The sequence below is a fragment of the Scardinius erythrophthalmus genome (genome assembly GCF_964197995.2).
Source record: "Scardinius erythrophthalmus genome assembly, chromosome: 4".
In the NCBI taxonomy this organism is placed as follows: domain Eukaryota; kingdom Metazoa; phylum Chordata; class Actinopteri; order Cypriniformes; family Leuciscidae; genus Scardinius; species Scardinius erythrophthalmus.
The window spans coordinates 50,822,905-50,844,505 of NC_138224.1; the positions used below are offsets into that span (position 1 = coordinate 50,822,905).

The 21,601-nt window shown below is 44.0% G+C and overlaps 1 protein-coding gene across 1 annotated transcript in view; it reads right to left on the reverse strand.

The window, feature by feature from the left end:
* Positions 1-5,469: 5,469 nt before the first annotated feature.
* LOC308689938 (protein NLRC3-like) overlaps positions 5,470-21,601 on the reverse strand; it is a gene marked incomplete at its 5' end in the record, with an annotated part of 165,217 nt that continues 149,085 nt past the window's right edge. The window contains one exon of the mRNA XM_081364063.1: positions 5,470-6,080. Within this exon, the coding sequence (XP_081220189.1) occupies positions 5,545-6,080 (536 nt within the window). The 3' untranslated portion in view covers positions 5,470-5,544. The remainder of the gene's footprint in view (positions 6,081-21,601) is intronic.

A 21,601-nucleotide genomic window follows, 5' to 3' on the forward strand; every position in this document is an offset into this window, starting at 1 on the left:
TTGTTTTGTAGAAAACCTTTCATTAAAGTGAATTTCGTTTTGTATAAATTGTATCTTAATTTTAATCATTTTTTAAATAATAATAAGCAAATATAACAAACAGACAATATAGCCTAATCATGGAGGCGCCCGCGCGGTCAATTGCATTGCACGTTAACTGAGCGCATCTCATCCGAACTAAGTTAAAGGGATAGTTCACTTTGAAATAAATTTTTGATATGTTTTAGCTTACCTCAAGGGCATCCAAGATGTAGGTGTCTTTTTTTCCACAGTAGTTTCAATTTTGATATTTTTAGGTCAATCCGTTCTTGTCTGTCAGTCATATAATGCAGGTCTATGGTCACGGTCTCAAAACACAAGCACATAGTCCAAATTAAAACAATTCCCCATCGTCCAAATGAAACAATTCCCCATCATAAGTACACACTGATGGCCTAAGACACGAAACGAGCGGTTTGTGTGAGAAAACGAACAGTATTTATATCGTTTTTAGCTCTTGAAAACAGCACACGTCCAAATGGTCTGACGGCGCGGGCGGCTATAGATGTATACATAGATGTCGCATTGGCTACGGTTTCGTTCCAATGAACTGCAGTAGCGAAGGCGACATCTAGTGTATACATCTATACCCGCATAGATATATACACTAGATGTCGCTTTGCTACGGTTTTGTTCCAATGAACTGCAATAGCCAAGGCGACATACATCTATAACTGCCCGCGCCGTCAGATCATTTGGACGGTGTGCTGTTTTCAAGAGCTAAAAACGATATAAATACTGTTCGTTTTCTCACACAAACCGCTCGTTTCGTGTCTTAGGCCATCAATGTGTACTTATGATGGGGAATTGTTTCATTTGGACGATGGGGAATTGTTTTAATTTGGACTCTGTGCTTGTGTTTTGAGACAGTGACCACAGACCTGCATTATGACTGACAGACAAGAACGGTTTGACCTAAAAATATCAAAATTGAAACTACTGCGGAAACAAAGACACCTACATCTTGGATGCCCTTGAGGTAAGCTAAAACATATCAAAAATTTATTTCAAAGTGAACTATCCCTTTAACGAAACTCAGTGTATGCCTCACACAGACATGCGAAACACATCAAATACACAAAGCTTGAAATAACTTTAAACGAAATAATTCAAAACGAAAAGAAAAAGGCTTGCCTACTCTCTGATTACGTAATCATGCATTTCTCTAGGCGCGTTCACTATATATGGCGATCGTCAACTTCATCTTTGCAGCCGACACCCGACACTGTCAGAAAACACTAATTTATTACTAAAAATCAATGCACGCGTTACCGGATTTACAAATGCACATCTTGCTTGTTGCACGCACATAAATGTTGAAATAACGAAATATTATGTTGAAATAACCTTATTAATAAGCTACTAATAGCCTACATCTTTTAGAATATTTGATTGAATGCTGAATGTTGCGCTTGTTCAATTTAATAAAATTAAAACTTTAATTGTGATCATTAAAATAATTGAATATTAAATATTTAGTGGCCAAGTTTTGCTCAATTATTATTTGTATAACTGCGCAGCTCCCCCGTCAATGATCTAGCACCCCTCAGCACAAGCGTTAAAAAATCTGGCGCTGAGAAGGTCAGACTCAAAAATTATGGAGGAGGAGGCAGTGAAATGCTCCAAAATAACAGACATGTTCCGGGCATCAACAAGCAAAGATACTACAGGTGAAATAAACTGAAGCACATGTTGTCAAAGCTAGGCACAGATGGGAATTAGCACCAGCTATGCAGCCAGCCAGCCAAAAGCTTGTGTAATTTGAAAGTAGCAGTGGTAAATATGAGACAAATAAAAAGTTTACTATTGAGTGACTATCTAGGCTACTAGTGGCAGATTTCCTAGTTTTAAAACGAGTAACCTCCCTTGGCTGCTGCTGCTGCTATGTTAAGTGTATACAGATTATAGCCGCGTTTCCACCGCAGGAACTTTCCCCAGGAACTAGGAACTTTGGGCTGGTACTCGATGTGTTTACACCGCAGGAACCAGGGTCTAAATGAAGTTCCGGGTAAATATTTCCCCCTCCGATAGTCCCTGCTCACGAGGTAGTACTTTTTCAAAGTTCAGGAACTTTCAGGGGTGGGACTTGTGCGCTGCACAAGCTGATTGGTTGTGTTCACGCCGCATTTTGGTTGGATGACTCCACGCAGCATTTTCTTTATTTTTAACCTCCCTTTTAAAAAGTGGCTTCATGCAGTAAAGTTGTCTGTCTGCAAATATGGAATTTAATAAAAAAAACTGGGGGACTGGCGACGAGTTTCAGGCTTTATTATTTGGGTATTTGTGGAAGAGGAAACTTTCTGCGCGTTCGTCACAGCCATCTCACGGCCAATGTCCGCAATAGCTGATAACATACAATTTTATATCTAACGTTAGCATTACGAGCTCTGAACACGCTTTATCAGTGCTCGTCTCTTTTATGCCACAGCTTTTAATATTAAGTCATTATGTTTACACATTGTCATCTATTGCAAGGCAAACCATGTTACAAATTTACTATAACAGGATTGAAATAGCGCATTGAGGTGTAACAAACAACTATTTACAAGACTGTCACTATTTATGATTGATAGACGGGGTTCAGGCTTTTTTTAAGAGTATTTACGCAAAAGGAAATTTTTGCGCGTTATTCCCAGTCATCTCACAACGTACCTTGTCTTAATTTTATACGCATACAAGCTTTCTGAACACGCTTTAGTATCAGTGCTCGTCTATTTTGTTATGTTAATTACCTCGTTAGTAAACCAATAACTGCAACACAGTTTGAATCTCCTCCAAACTTATAAATGTGGCGCTCAAAACTGATTACTGTCCGTCGCAGACTGGGAGGAGCAGTTGCGCACAGTTTACCTTCCCGGTACTTTAGACCGCGGTGTAAACGCAGAAAGCAACCGGTCTGGGGCAAAAAAGGTTCCTGGGAAAAAAGTTCCTGGGACAAATTGTTCCGGGTAATTTCGGTGGAAAAGCGGCTAAAGCTAGGCACAGATGGGAATTAGCACCAGCTATGCAGCCAGCCAGCCAAAAGCTTGTGTAATTTGAAAGTAGCAGTGGTAAATATGAGACAAATAAAAAGTTTACTATTGAGTGACTATCTAGGCTACTAGTGGCAGATTTCCTAGTTTTAAAACGAGTAACCTCCCTTGGCTGCTGCTGCTGCTATGTTAAGTGTATACAGATTATGTTAACACTAGCAGAAGCTAACGAGCAAGGTGTCGTGTCACCGTGAAAATGCCATAGACCCTTTTCAACAGGGTGATGATGACACGTTTTAACGGTCATCATCCGCATAAATCCTGGAAAGTTTTTTTTAATATTTTCAATTGAAAAAAATATGTATTTACATTTAACACTATTTTATATTATATTAACTTTAATAAAATTACAAAAAAAAACGAGTTAATGCTGCTGTGAGGGTTTCTAATGCTGCGTCTGTGGGAGTGATGACAAAGTGACTTATATTTCTCTCTTCTGAGTTCTTCTGACTGCCGTTATCCATCTCTCGCAATTTTTTTACTCTTTTAGAAAGTTGTGAAAAAACTATAGAGGAACAAAAAAAATCTATTTAATATTCTCTCATTCACTGCTATATTTTTTAGCAAAGGTTTTTTTTTTTTTTTTTTTTTTTTTACCACCGAGGGCCGGTGGTCTACGAAATTTCCCGGTAGATTTTTTGGTCCCACTCCGCCCCTGTCCGGATCGCATTCACACTGAACGAGATCTGGCTATATAGTACCGACTCTTTTAGCGCTCATTCAGTAAGTACTTATTGAAATGAAGTCCCTCCTCATTGAGTATGCGGTTTGGGACGCAGCCCAAGAGTCCATGTGTGTGAGAGTGTGACAGTGTGAAACTGTGTGTGGAAGAAGTAACAGATTTAGAAGATAAAACTCGTTTAATTCAATTTGTACAGCGTTTTTCACAATACACATCATTTCACAGCAGCTTTACAGAAAATACATGAGTCCATATTACAGTTTACAGTGATCTGATATCAGAGGAGACTGTCTAAGTCAGGGGTGTCCAAACTTTTTTTAGTGAGGGCCAAATACAGAAAAATAAACAAAGGGCCGGGCCACACACTAGAGGTGACATATTGACACATGAATACTGTATTGTACTGTACTGTATTAATGTACCTGGCTTGTTACTCAAGGTCTCAACATAAAAAGGAACACAAACAAACAGTTTAGGTTTTTAAAAAAAAACTGTTTATAATTAAATGCAATGTCAGTTGTGTGTGTTTGCAAAGAGTCAGGTTAATAACTGGAACTGAAAGCCCAACCCTGCCCGTGCACTGGAACGACAGGACTGCAGTTGGCACAGGGGGTCGTAACAGTGTGTACTGTAGCCTATTTCTAACTCTACAGTATAATGTGAAAAACACTGCACTCAGTGGGAGCAGTGATGCTGTCCTTTGGATTGAAGGATGGCTGACATGTCAGGAGAAAGTTTGGTGGTTGAGACACGAAGGACTTCACAGAGATGGCTATCAGCCATTCTGGTTCTCAGTCTGCTTTTGTTCTGATTTAACAGAGAAAATGTTTGTTCACATATGTATGTTGAGCCGAACAGGCTCATCATTCTTTTTGCGTGGCGTCTCATCAGAGGAAACTTGGCACTATCCAACCTCTGATAGAAGTCAGGAAGGGAGAGAAGCTGATGTTGACTCTTCAGAGAATCATCACATTGCATTTCAATCAGTTCTAACTGCAGACTCTCTTCCACTTCTTCTGCATCCACCAGGAAAGGGGTCGAGAACAGCTTGATTTGTTTTTCAATGACAGAAAAATCTTGGAAACGCTGGTTGAATTCTGTCATGAGGGATACAATCACAGACACATATTTCTCCTTTTTAGCAGAAAGGTCGGCCTCTGGAAAAGCACACTTGATTTCAGACAGCCCAGGGAAGTGTGCAGCATTAAAGCTTCGTAGTTGTGTCTCAAACAGGCGGAGCTTTACACAGAAGGCTTTAATGTGCGCATACAGATGTGGCACCAGCTGATCTTTGCCTTGTAGGTTCTTGTTCAGTGTATTGAGATGATGAGTAAGATCAACTAAAAATGCCAGGTCGGCCAGCCACAGAGGGTCACTCAGTTCATGAAGAGGTCGGCCCTTCTCTTTCATAAACTGATCGATTTCTGTGTGTGTGTGTGTGTGTGTGTGTGTGTGTGTGTGTGTGTGTGTGTGTGTGTGTGAATCATGTTCTGAACAGATCGAGAAGTTCAGATAAAACATCTCTGAATGTCTTAAACTGAGTTTAGAGTTGAAAGTCTAGTTTTGCTCGTATCATCCAGACATGTTTCAGTGAGTCTCATTGTGTCTCATATTTCCTCTCTCTTCTCTGTGTATCATTGTGTGTTTCTCTTCATTTCACTGACAGAAGTTCAGCTGTGTTATTAATGTAATGAAGAGACAATAAGAGACTCTAGAACATCTCACTGTTACTGATTTATCATGAGCTCAAAGCATTATGGGTAGAGTCTCTCATCAGTCTATTCTCATTCATCAACACAGTTTCACTGATCCAGACCAAACCCCAAACCCAGGATAGAGTGTGTGTGTGAATGTGGTCTGGACTGTGTGTATGAGGCTCAGTGTGTCAGAGACGCTGTAGAAGGACAGAGTTCCTGCACTGTGATCCACACACACTCCTGTTCTCCTCACTCCTGTTCTCCAGCTGATGGGCTTTACAGGGAGTTCAGTCTCTATGTTATTGTGTCTGAATGAGTATCTGGATGGAGTGCAGAACAAACTCCAGGACTGATCATTATATCCAAACCCACACTCATCACCCCATCCCTTCCTGCTGATGCTCTTATATGACACTGATATAAACACACTCCCACTCCACTCAATCTCCCAGTAACAGCGTCCACACACACTCTCTCTACACAACACCTGAGGATTATATTCATCAAATCTGTCTGGATGATCAGGATACGGCTGACGCTCTGTGCAAGTGCCAGTAATCACTCTGTTCTCCTCAGACAGACGGAGAAGTTTATTCACAGTGTTCAGATCCAGAGTGAGGCGATGAGAATCTGATGGAGAGAAAACACACATCAGTGAATTACAGAAACTTTCTATCTTGAGTCTTCATTTCAGATCTGACTCGTTCATTTAGGATTGTGTGTGTGTGTGTGTGTGTGTGTGTGTCTGACTCGTTCATTTAGGATTGTGTGTGTGTGTGTGTGTGTGTGTGACTCGTTCATTTAGGATTGTGTGTGTGTGTGTGTGTGTCTGTGAGAGTTTATCTGTGAGAATGTGTCAGTGTGTGTGTGTCTGTCTAACAGGGTGTTTGTGTCTGACAGAGAGTTTGTGTGAGTGTGTGTGTGTGTGTGTGTCCATATGTGCGTGCAAGTGTCTATGTGTGTGTATGCATGTGAGAGATTGTGAATGTGCATGTGTAAGTGTGTGTTTGTTTGAGCGCGCGTGTGTGTGTTTGTGAGAGAGTGAGAGTGTGTGTGTGTGTGTACGGGTCGGGACATTATTCAGAATTAATTACCATTTCCTCTCATATGTATACGTGTATGTGAGAGTGTTTGTGTGTGTGTGTACGTTGTTCAGAATTCTCACATACAAACCAAATTCATTCACACTATAATGAAACGCTCACACACACACACAACTGAAACGCTCACACACACACACAACTGAAACGCTCACACACACACACACACACACACACACACAACTGAAACGCTCACACACACACAACTGAAACGCTCACACACACAACTGAAACGCTCACACACACAACTGAAACGCTCTCACACACACACTCTCACACACACAACTGAAACGCTCACACACACACAACTGAAACGCTCACACACAACTGAAACGCTCACACACACACACACACACACAACTGAAACGCTCACACACACACACACACACAACTGAAACGCTCACACACACACACAACTGAAACGCTCACACACACACACAACTGAAACGCTCACACACACACACACACACACACACACAACTGAAACGCTCACACACACAACTGAAACGCTCACACACATATGGGGTTAGATTTCAGTCAGAATTCTGCGCGCGCACGATCACATTTTGAGCGTGCAAAATGGCATTTCGCACGCGCGTGAACTGAGTTTTGCGGAGAAATGTTCGTCTCGCAGATAAGAAAATATTGCGAGCGAACGAAAATCAATTTTGCATTTAAAATAAGTATTTGGATGTGCGCGGACGTTCTCTTTCGCGTGTGCAAAGTTTCACTTTCTTGCTCCTTTCATACCAGCCGTGAGCGCTCTCTAAGCGCAGACAGCTCGCTTGCTCAACACAACCCAGCGTTACAATATGCCATAATTCCAGCCAATCAGAGATAAGACTGCTAAATTCTGATTGGCTGGCTTGAAAACCAATCACAAGACTCCCTGCATTACCGACTGCGGAAGAGAACTAGTGCAGTTGAGTTTATTATTTATGAAAAATATTCAAAAACTTCACTGTAATTCACTGTATTGTTGGCAATTTCAGTTCACACATCACCGCTGTCCTGATGGTTATACTACAAGACTTATTTTGTATAAATATTGTTTTGCGTATTTTTTATGATTATTATTTATGAAAAATATTTAAAAAAAGTCAATGTAATTCGCTGTATTGTTGGCAAATTCAGTTGACACATCACTGATGTCCTGATGGTTATACTACAACACTTATTTTGGGAAAAATATATATTTTAAATTATATATACAATTGTAAATGTATAATTATTATGATTTTTATGAAAAATATTCAATAACATAACTGTAATTCACTGTATTGTTGCCAAATTCAGTTCACACATCACTGCTGTCCTGATAGTTATACTACAAGACTTATTTTGGGGAAAATATATTTTAAGTTGTATATACAATTGTACATTTATGATTTTTTATGATTTTTATGAAAAATATTCTAATTTACTGTATTGTTGCCAAATTCAGTTCACATATCACTGCTGTCCTGATGGTTATACTACAACACTTATAGGCAAAATATATATTCTAAATTGTATATACAATTGTAAATGTAGAATTATTATGATTTTTATGAAACATATTCAATAACTTCACTGTAATTCGCTGTATTGTTGCCAAATTCAGTTCACACATCGCTGCTGTCCTGATGGTTATACAACACTTATTTTAGGGAAAAATATATATTTTAATTTGTATATACAATTGTAAATGTATAATTATGATTTTTATGAAAAATATTCAATAACATAACTGTAATTCACTGTATTGTTGCCAAATTAAGTTCACACATCACTGATGTCCAAAGTTATTGAATATTTTCATAAAAATCATTAAAAAAAATCATAAATTTACAATTGTATTTACAACTTAATTTTTTTTTTTTTTTTTTTTTCAAAATAAGTCTTGTAGTATAACTATCAGGACAGCAGTGATGTGTGAACTGAATTTGGCAACAATACAGTGAATTACAGTAAAGTTATTGAATATTTTTCATAAAAATCATAAAAATTATACATTTAGAGTACAATTATATACAATTTAAAATATATATTTTATCAAAATAAGTGTTGTTGTATAACCTTCAGGACAGCAGTGATGTGTGAACTGAATTTGCCAGTGAATTACAGTGAAGTTTTTGAATATTTTTCATAAATAATAATCGTAAAAAATACGCAAAACGATATTTATACAAAATAAGTCTTGTAGTATAACCATCAGGACAGCAGTGATGTGTGAACTGAATTTGCCAACAATACATTGAATTACACTGAAGTTTTTGAATATTTTTCATAAATAATAAACTCAACTGCACTAGTTCTCTTCCGCAGTCGGTGATGCAGGGAGTCTTGTGATTGGTTTTCAAGCCAGCCAATCAGAATTTAGCAGTCTTATCTCTGATTGGCTGGAATTATGGCATATTGTAACGCTGGGTTGTGTTGAGCAAGCGAGCTGTCTGCGCTTAGAGAGCGCTCACGGCTGGTATGAAAGGAGCAAGAAAGTGAAACTTTGCACACGCGAAAGAGAACGTCCGCGCACATCCAAATACTTATTTTAAATGCAAAATTGATTTTCGTTCGCTCGCAATATTTTCTTATCTGCGAGACGAACATTTCTCCGCAAAACTCAGTTCACGCGCGTGCGAAATGCCCTTTTGCACGCTCAAAATGTGATCTTGCGCGCGCAGAATTGTGACCGAAATCTCACCCCATACACACACACAACTGAAACGCTCACACACACAACTGAAACGCTCACACACACACAACTACAACGCTCTCACACACACAACTGAAACGCTCACACACACAACTGAAACGCTCACACACACAACTGAAACGCTCTCACACACACACTCTCACACACACAACTGAAACGCTCACACACAACTGAAACACTCACTCACACACACACACACACACACAACTGAAACGCTCACACACACACACACAACTGAAACGCTCACACACACACAACTGAAACGCTCACACACACACACACACACACAACTGAAACGCTCACACACACACAACTGAAACGCTCACACACACAACTGAAACGCTCACACACACACAACTGAAACGCTCACACACACAACTGAAACGCTCACACACACACAACTGAAACGCTCACACACACAACTGAAACGCTCACACACACAACTGAAACGCTCTCACACACACACTCTCACACACACAACTGAAACGCTCACACACACACAACTGAAACGCTCACACACAACTGAAACGCTCACACACACACACACACACAACTGAAACGCTCACACACACACACACACACACAACTGAAACGCTCACACACACACACAACTGAAACGCTCACACACACACACAACTGAAACGCTCACACACACACACACACACACACAACTGAAACGCTCACACACACACAACTGAAACGCTCACACACACACAACTGAAACGCTCACACACACAACTGAAACGCTCACACACACACAACTGAAACGCTCACACACACAACTGAAACGCTCACACACACAACTGAAACGCTCTCACACACACACTCTCACACACACAACTGAAACGCTCACACACACACAACTGAAACGCTCACACACAACTGAAATGCTCACACACACAACTGAAACGCTCACACACACACACACACACAACTGAAACGCTCACACACACACACAACTGAAACGCTCACACACACAACTGAAACGCTCACACACACACACACACACACACACACACACACACACAACTGAAACGCTCACACACACACAACTGAAACGCTCACACACACAACTGAAACGCTCACACACACACAACTGAAACGCTCACACACACAACTGAAACGCTCACACACACACAACTAAAACGCTCTCACACACACAACTGAAACGCTCACACACACAACTGAAACGCTCACACACACAACTGAAACGCTCTCACACACACACTCTCACACACACAACTGAAACGCTCACACACACACAACTGAAACGCTCACACACAACTGAAACGCTCACACACACACACACACACAACTGAAACGCTCACACACACACACACAACTGAAACGCTCACACACACACAACTGAAACGCTCACACACAACTGAAACGCTCACACACACACACACAACTGAAACGCTCACACACACACACAACTGAAACGCTCACACACACACACAACTGAAACGCTCACACACACACACACACACACACACACACAACTGAAACGCTCACACACACACAACTGAAACGCTCACACACACAACTGAAACGCTCACACACACAACTGAAACGCTCTCACACACACACTCTCACACACACAACTGAAACACTCACACACACACACACACACAACTGAAACGCTCACACACACACACACAACTGAAACGCTCACACACACACAACTGAAACGCTCACACACACACACACACAACTGAAACGCTCACACACACACAACTGAAACGCTCACACACACAACTGAAACGCTCACACACACACAACTGAAACGCTCACACACACAACTGAAACGCTCACACACACACAACTGAAACGCTCACACACACAACTGAAACGCTCACACACACAACTGAAACGCTCTCACACACACACTCTCACACACACAACTGAAACGCTCACACACACACAACTGAAACGCTCACACACAACTGAAACGCTCACACACACACACACAACTGAAACGCTCACACACACACACACACACACAACTGAAACGCTCACACACACACACAACTGAAACGCTCACACACACACACAACTGAAACGCTCACACACACACACACACACACACAACTGAAACGCTCACACACACAACTGAAACGCTCACACACACAACTGAAACGCTCACACACACACAACTGAAACGCTCACACACACAACTGAAACGCTCACACACACACAACTGAAACGCTCACACACACAACTGAAACGCTCACACACACAACTGAAACGCTCTCACACACACACTCTCACACACACAACTGAAACGCTCACACACACACAACTGAAACGCTCACACACAACTGAAATGCTCACACACACAACTGAAACGCTCACACACACACACACACACAACTGAAACGCTCACACACACACACAACTGAAACGCTCACACACACACACAACTGAAACGCTCACACACACAACTGAAACGCTCACACACACACACACACACACACACACACAACTGAAACGCTCACACACACACAACTGAAACGCTCACACACACAACTGAAACGCTCACACACACACAACTGAAACGCTCACACACACAACTGAAACGCTCACACACACACAACTAAAACGCTCTCACACACACAACTGAAACGCTCACACACACAACTGAAACGCTCACACACACAACTGAAACGCTCTCACACACACACTCTCACACACACAACTGAAACGCTCACACACACACAACTGAAACGCTCACACACAACTGAAACGCTCACACACACACACACACACACAACTGAAACGCTCACACACACACACACAACTGAAACGCTCACACACACACAACTGAAACGCTCACACACAACTGAAACGCTCACACACACACACACAACTGAAACGCTCACACACACACACAACTGAAACGCTCACACACACACACACACACACACACACACACACAACTGAAACGCTCACACACAACTGAAACGCTCACACACACAAATGAAACGCTCACACACACACAACTGAAACGCTCACACACACAAATGAAACGCTCACACACACACAACTGAAACGCTCACACACACAACTGAAACGCTCACACACACAACTGAAACGCTCACACACACAACTGAAACGCTCTCACACACACACTCTCACACACACAACTGAAACTCTCTCACACACACAACTGAAACGCTCACACACACACAACTGAAACGCTCACACACAACTGAAACGCTCACACACACACACAACTGAAACGCTCACACACACACACACAACTGAAACGCTCACACACACACACAACTGAAACGCTCACACACACACAACTGAAACGCTCACACACAACTGAAACGCTCACACACACACAACTGAAACGCTCACACACACACACACACAACTGAAACGCTCACACACACACACACACACACAACTGAAACGCTCACACAACTGAAACGCTCACACACACAACTGAAACGCTCACACACACAACTGAAACGCTCACACACACACAACTGAAACGCTCTCACACACACAACTGAAACGCTCACACACACACAACTGTAACGCTCACACACACACAACTGAAACGCTCACACACACACACACACAACTGAAACGCTCACACACACACAACTGAAACGCTCACACACACACAACTGAAACGCTCACACACACACAACGCTCACACACACACAACTGAAACGCTCACACACAACTGAAACGCTCACACACACACACAACTGAAACGCTCACACACACACACACACACACACACACACACACAACTGAAACGCTCACACACAACTGAAACGCTCACACACACAACTGAAACGCTCACACACACACAACTACAACGCTCTCACACACACAACTGAAACGCTCACACACACAACTGAAACGCTCACACACACAACTGAAACGCTCTCACACACACACTCTCACACACACAACTGAAACGCTCACACACAACTGAAACACTCACTCACACACACACACACACACACAACTGAAACGCTCACACACACACACACAACTGAAACGCTCACACACACACAACTGAAACGCTCACACACACACACACACACACAACTGAAACGCTCACACACACACAACTGAAACGCTCACACACACAACTGAAACGCTCACACACACACAACTGAAACGCTCACACACACAACTGAAACGCTCACACACACACAACTGAAACGCTCACACACACAACTGAAACGCTCACACACACAACTGAAACGCTCTCACACACACACTCTCACACACACAACTGAAACGCTCACACACACACAACTGAAACGCTCACACACAACTGAAACGCTCACACACACACACACACACAACTGAAACGCTCACACACACACACACACACACAACTGAAACGCTCACACACACACACAACTGAAACGCTCACACACACACACAACTGAAACGCTCACACACACACACACACACACACAACTGAAACGCTCACACACACACAACTGAAACGCTCACACACACACAACTGAAACGCTCACACACACAACTGAAACGCTCACACACACACAACTGAAACGCTCACACACACAACTGAAACGCTCACACACACAACTGAAACGCTCTCACACACACACTCTCACACACACAACTGAAACGCTCACACACACACAACTGAAACGCTCACACACAACTGAAATGCTCACACACACAACTGAAACGCTCACACACACACACACACACAACTGAAACGCTCACACACACACACAACTGAAACGCTCACACACACAACTGAAACGCTCACACACACACACACACACACACACACACACACACACAACTGAAACGCTCACACACACACAACTGAAACGCTCACACACACAACTGAAACGCTCACACACACACAACTGAAACGCTCACACACACAACTGAAACGCTCACACACACACAACTAAAACGCTCTCACACACACAACTGAAACGCTCACACACACAACTGAAACGCTCACACACACAACTGAAACGCTCTCACACACACACTCTCACACACACAACTGAAACGCTCACACACACACAACTGAAACGCTCACACACAACTGAAACGCTCACACACACACACACACACAACTGAAACGCTCACACACACACACACAACTGAAACGCTCACACACACACAACTGAAACGCTCACACACAACTGAAACGCTCACACACACACACACAACTGAAACGCTCACACACACACACAACTGAAACGCTCACACACACACACAACTGAAACGCTCACACACACACACACACACACACACACACAACTGAAACGCTCACACACACACAACTGAAACGCTCACACACACAACTGAAACGCTCACACACACAACTGAAACGCTCTCACACACACACTCTCACACACACAACTGAAACGCTCACACACACACAACTGAAACGCTCACACACAACTGAAACGCTCACACACACACACACACACACACACACACACAACTGAAACGCTCACACACACACACACACACACACAACTGAAACGCTCACACACAACACAACTGAAATGCTCACACACACACACAACTGAAACGCTCACACACACACACACACACACACACACACACACACACACACACACAACTGAAACGCTCACACACACACAACTGAAACGCTCACACACACAACTGAAACGCTCACACACACACAACTGAAACGCTCACACACACAACTGAAACGCTCACACACACACAACTAAAACGCTCTCACACACACAACTGAAACGCTCACACACACAACTGAAACGCTCACACACACAACTGAAACGCTCTCACACACACACTCTCACACACACAACTGAAACGCTCACACACACACAACTGAAACGCTCACACACAACTGAAACACTCACACACACACACACACACAACTGAAACGCTCACACACACACACACAACTGAAACGCTCACACACACACAACTGAAACGCTCACACACACACACACACAACTGAAACGCTCACACACACACAACTGAAACGCTCACACACACAACTGAAACGCTCACACACACACAACTGAAACGCTCACACACACAACTGAAACGCTCACACACACACAACTGAAACGCTCACACACACAACTGAAACGCTCACACACACAACTGAAACGCTCTCACACACACACTCTCACACACACAACTGAAACGCTCACACACACACAACTGAAACGCTCACACACAACTGAAACGCTCACACACACACACACAACTGAAACGCTCACACACACACACACACACACAACTGAAACGCTCACACACACACACAACTGAAACGCTCACACACACACACAACTGAAACGCTCACACACACACACACACACACACAACTGAAACGCTCACACACACAACTGAAACGCTCACACACACAACTGAAACGCTCACACACACACAACTGAAACGCTCACACACACAACTGAAACGCTCACACACACACAACTGAAACGCTCACACACACAACTGAAACGCTCACACACACAACTGAAACGCTCTCACACACACACTCTCACACACACAACTGAAACGCTCACACACACACAACTGAAACGCTCACACACAACTGAAATGCTCACACACACAACTGAAACGCTCACACACACACACACACACAACTGAAACGCTCACACACACACACAACTGAAACGCTCACACACACACACAACTGAAACGCTCACACACACAACTGAAACGCTCACACACACACACACACACACACACACACAACTGAAACGCTCACACACACACAACTGAAACGCTCACACACACAACTGAAACGCTCACACACACACAACTGAAACGCTCACACACACAACTGAAACGCTCACACACACACAACTAAAACGCTCTCACACACACAACTGAAACGCTCACACACACAACTGAAACGCTCACACACACAACTGAAACGCTCTCACACACACACTCTCACACACACAACTGAAACGCTCACACACACACAACTGAAACGCTCACACACAACTGAAACGCTCACACACACACACACACACACAACTGAAACGCTCACACACACACACACAACTGAAACGCTCACACACACACAACTGAAACGCTCACACACAACTGAAACGCTCACACACACACACACAACTGAAACGCTCACACACACACACAACTGAAACGCTCACACACACACACACACACACACACACACACAACTGAAACGCTCACACACAACTGAAACGCTCACACACACAAATGAAACGCTCACACACACACAACTGAAACGCTCACACACACAAATGAAACGCTCACACACACACAACTGAAACGCTCACACACACAACTGAAACGCTCACACACACAACTGAAACGCTCACACACACAACTGAAACGCTCTCACACACACACTCTCACACACACAACTGAAACTCTCTCACACACACAACTGAAACGCTCACACACACACAACTGAAACGCTCACACACAACTGAAACGCTCACACACACACACAACTGAAACGCTCACACACACACACACAACTGAAACGCTCACACACACACACAACTGAAACGCTCACACACACACAACTGAAACGCTCACACACAACTGAAACGCTCACACACACACAACTGAAACGCTCACACACACACACACACAACTGAAACGCTCACACACACACACACACACACAACTGAAACGCTCACACAACTGAAACGCTCACACACACAACTGAAACGCTCACACACACAACTGAAACGCTCACACACACACAACTGAAACGCTCTCACACACACAACTGAAACGCTCACACACACACAACTGTAACGCTCACACACACACAACTGAAACGCTCACACACACACACACACAACTGAAACGCTCACACACACACAACTGAAACGCTCACACACACACAACTGAAACGCTCACACACACACAACGCTCACACACACACAACTGAAACGCTCACACACAACTGAAACGCTCACACACACACACAACTGAAACGCTCACACACACACACACACACACACACACACACAACTGAAACGCTCACACACAACTGAAACGCTCACACACACACACACAACTGAAACGCTCACACACACACACAACTGAAACGCTCACACACACACACAACTGAAACGCTCACACACACACACACACACACACACACACAACTGAAACGCTCACACACACACAACTGAAACGCTCACACACACAACTGAAACGCTCACACACACAACTGAAACGCTCTCACACACACACTCTCACACACACAACTGAAACGCTCACACACACACAACTGAAACGCTCACACACAACTGAAACGCTCACACACACACACACACACACACACACACACAACTGAAACGCTCACACACACACACACACACACACAACTGAAACGCTCACACACAACACAACTGAAATGCTCACACACACACACAACTGAAACGCTCACACACACACACACACACACACACACACACACACACACACACACAACTGAAACGCTCACACACACACAACTGAAACGCTCACACACACAACTGAAACGCTCACACACACACAACTGAAACGCTCACACACACAACTGAAACGCTCACACACACACAACTAAAACGCTCTCACACACACAACTGAAACGCTCACACACACAACTGAAACGCTCACACACACAACTGAAACGCTCTCACACACACACTCTCACACACACAACTGAAACGCTCACACACACACAACTGAAACGCTCACACACAACTGAAACACTCACACACACACACACACACAACTGAAACGCTCACACACACACACACAACTGAAACGCTCACACACACACAACTGAAACGCTCACACACACACACACACAACTGAAACGCTCACACACACACAACTGAAACGCTCACACACACAACTGAAACGCTCACACACACACAACTGAAACGCTCACACACACAACTGAAACGCTCACACACACACAACTGAAACGCTCACACACACAACTGAAACGCTCACACACACAACTGAAACGCTCTCACACACACACTCTCACACACACAACTGAAACGCTCACACACACACAACTGAAACGCTCACACACAACTGAAACGCTCACACACACACACACAACTGAAACGCTCACACACACACACACACACACAACTGAAACGCTCACACACACACACAACTGAAACGCTCACACACACACACAACTGAAACGCTCACACACACACACACACACACACAACTGAAACGCTCACACACACAACTGAAACGCTCACACACACAACTGAAACGCTCACACACACACAACTGAAACGCTCACACACACAACTGAAACGCTCACACACACACAACTGAAACGCTCACACACACAACTGAAACGCTCACACACACAACTGAAACGCTCTCACACACACACTCTCACACACACAACTGAAACGCTCACACACACACAACTGAAACGCTCACACACAACTGAAATGCTCACACACACAACTGAAACGCTCACACACACACACACACACAACTGAAACGCTCACACACACACACAACTGAAACGCTCACACACACACACAACTGAAACGCTCACACACACAACTGAAACGCTCACACACACACACACACACACACACACACAACTGAAACGCTCACACACACACAACTGAAACGCTCACACACACAACTGAAACGCTCACACACACACAACTGAAACGCTCACACACACAACTGAAACGCTCACACACACACAACTAAAACGCTCTCACACACACAACTGAAACGCTCACACACACAACTGAAACGCTCACACACACAACTGAAACGCTCTCACACACACACTCTCACACACACAACTGAAACGCTCACACACACACAACTGAAACGCTCACACACAACTGAAACGCTCACACACACACACACACACACAACTGAAACGCTCACACACACACACACAACTGAAACGCTCACACACACACAACTGAAACGCTCACACACAACTGAAACGCTCACACACACACACACAACTGAAACGCTCACACACACACACAACTGAAACGCTCACACACACACACACACACACACACACACAACTGAAACGCTCACACACAACTGAAACGCTCACACACACAAATGAAACGCTCACACACACACAACTGAAACGCTCACACACACAAATGAAACGCTCACACACACACAACTGAAACGCTCACACACACAACTGAAACGCTCACACACACAACTGAAACGCTCACACACACAACTGAAACGCTCTCACACACACACTCTCACACACACAACTGAAACTCTCTCACACACACAACTGAAACGCTCACACACACACAACTGAAACGCTCACACACAACTGAAACGCTCACACACACACACAACTGAAACGCTCACACACACACACACAACTGAAACGCTCACACACACACACAACTGAAACGCTCACACACACACAACTGAAACGCTCACACACAACTGAAACGCTCACACACACACAACTGAAACGCTCACACACACACACACACAACTGAAACGCTCACACACACACACACACACACAACTGAAACGCTCACACAACTGAAACGCTCACACACACAACTGAAACGCTCACACACACAACTGAAACGCTCACACACACACAACTGAAACGCTCTCACACACACAACTGAAACGCTCACACACACACAACTGTAACGCTCACACACACACAACTGAAACGCTCACACACACACACACACAACTGAAACGCTCACACACACACAACTGAAACGCTCACACACACACAACTGAAACGCTCACACACACACAACGCTCACACACACACAACTGAAACGCTCACACACAACTGAAACGCTCACACACACACACAACTGAAACGCTCACACACACACACACACACACACACACACAACTGAAACGCTCACACACAACTGAAACGCTCACACACACAACTGAAACGCTCACACACACACAACTACAACGCTCTCACACACACAACTGAAACGCTCACACACACAACTGAAACGCTCACACACACAACTGAAACGCTCTCACACACACACTCTCACACACACAACTGAAACGCTCACACACAACTGAAACACTCACTCACACACACACACACACACACAACTGAAACGCTCACACACACACACACAACTGAAACGCTCACACACACACAACTGAAACGCTCACACACACACACACACACACAACTGAAACGCTCACACACACACAACTGAAACGCTCACACACACAACTGAAACGCTCACACACACACAACTGAAACGCTCACACACACAACTGAAACGCTCACACACACACAACTGAAACGCTCACACACACAACTGAAACGCTCACACACACAACTGAAACGCTCTCACACACACACTCTCACACACACAACTGAAACGCTCACACACACACAACTGAAACGCTCACACACAACTGAAACGCTCACACACACACACACACACAACTGAAACGCTCACACACACACACACACACACAACTGAAACGCTCACACACACACACAACTGAAACGCTCACACACACACACAACTGAAACGCTCACACACACACACACACACACACAACTGAAACGCTCACACACACACAACTGAAACGCTCACACACACACAACTGAAACGCTCACACACACAACTGAAACGCTCACACACACACAACTGAAACGCTCACACACACAACTGAAACGCTCACACACACAACTGAAACGCTCTCACACACACACTCTCACACACACAACTGAAACGCTCACACACACACAACTGAAACGCTCACACACAACTGAAATGCTCACACACACAACTGAAACGCTCACACACACACACACACACAACTGAAACGCTCACACACACACACAACTGAAACGCTCACACACACAACTGAAACGCTCACACACACACACACACACACACACACACACACACACAACTGAAACGCTCACACACACACAACTGAAACGCTCACACACACAACTGAAACGCTCACACACACACAACTGAAACGCTCACACACACAACTGAAACGCTCACACACACACAACTAAAACGCTCTCACACACACAACTGAAACGCTCACACACACAACTGAAACGCTCACACACACAACTGAAACGCTCTCACACACACACTCTCACACACACAACTGAAACGCTCACACACACACAACTGAAACGCTCACACACAACTGAAACGCTCACACACACACACACACACAACTGAAACGCTCACACACACACACACAACTGAAACGCTCACACACACACAACTGAAACGCTCACACACAACTGAAACGCTCACACACACACACACAACTGAAACGCTCACACACACACA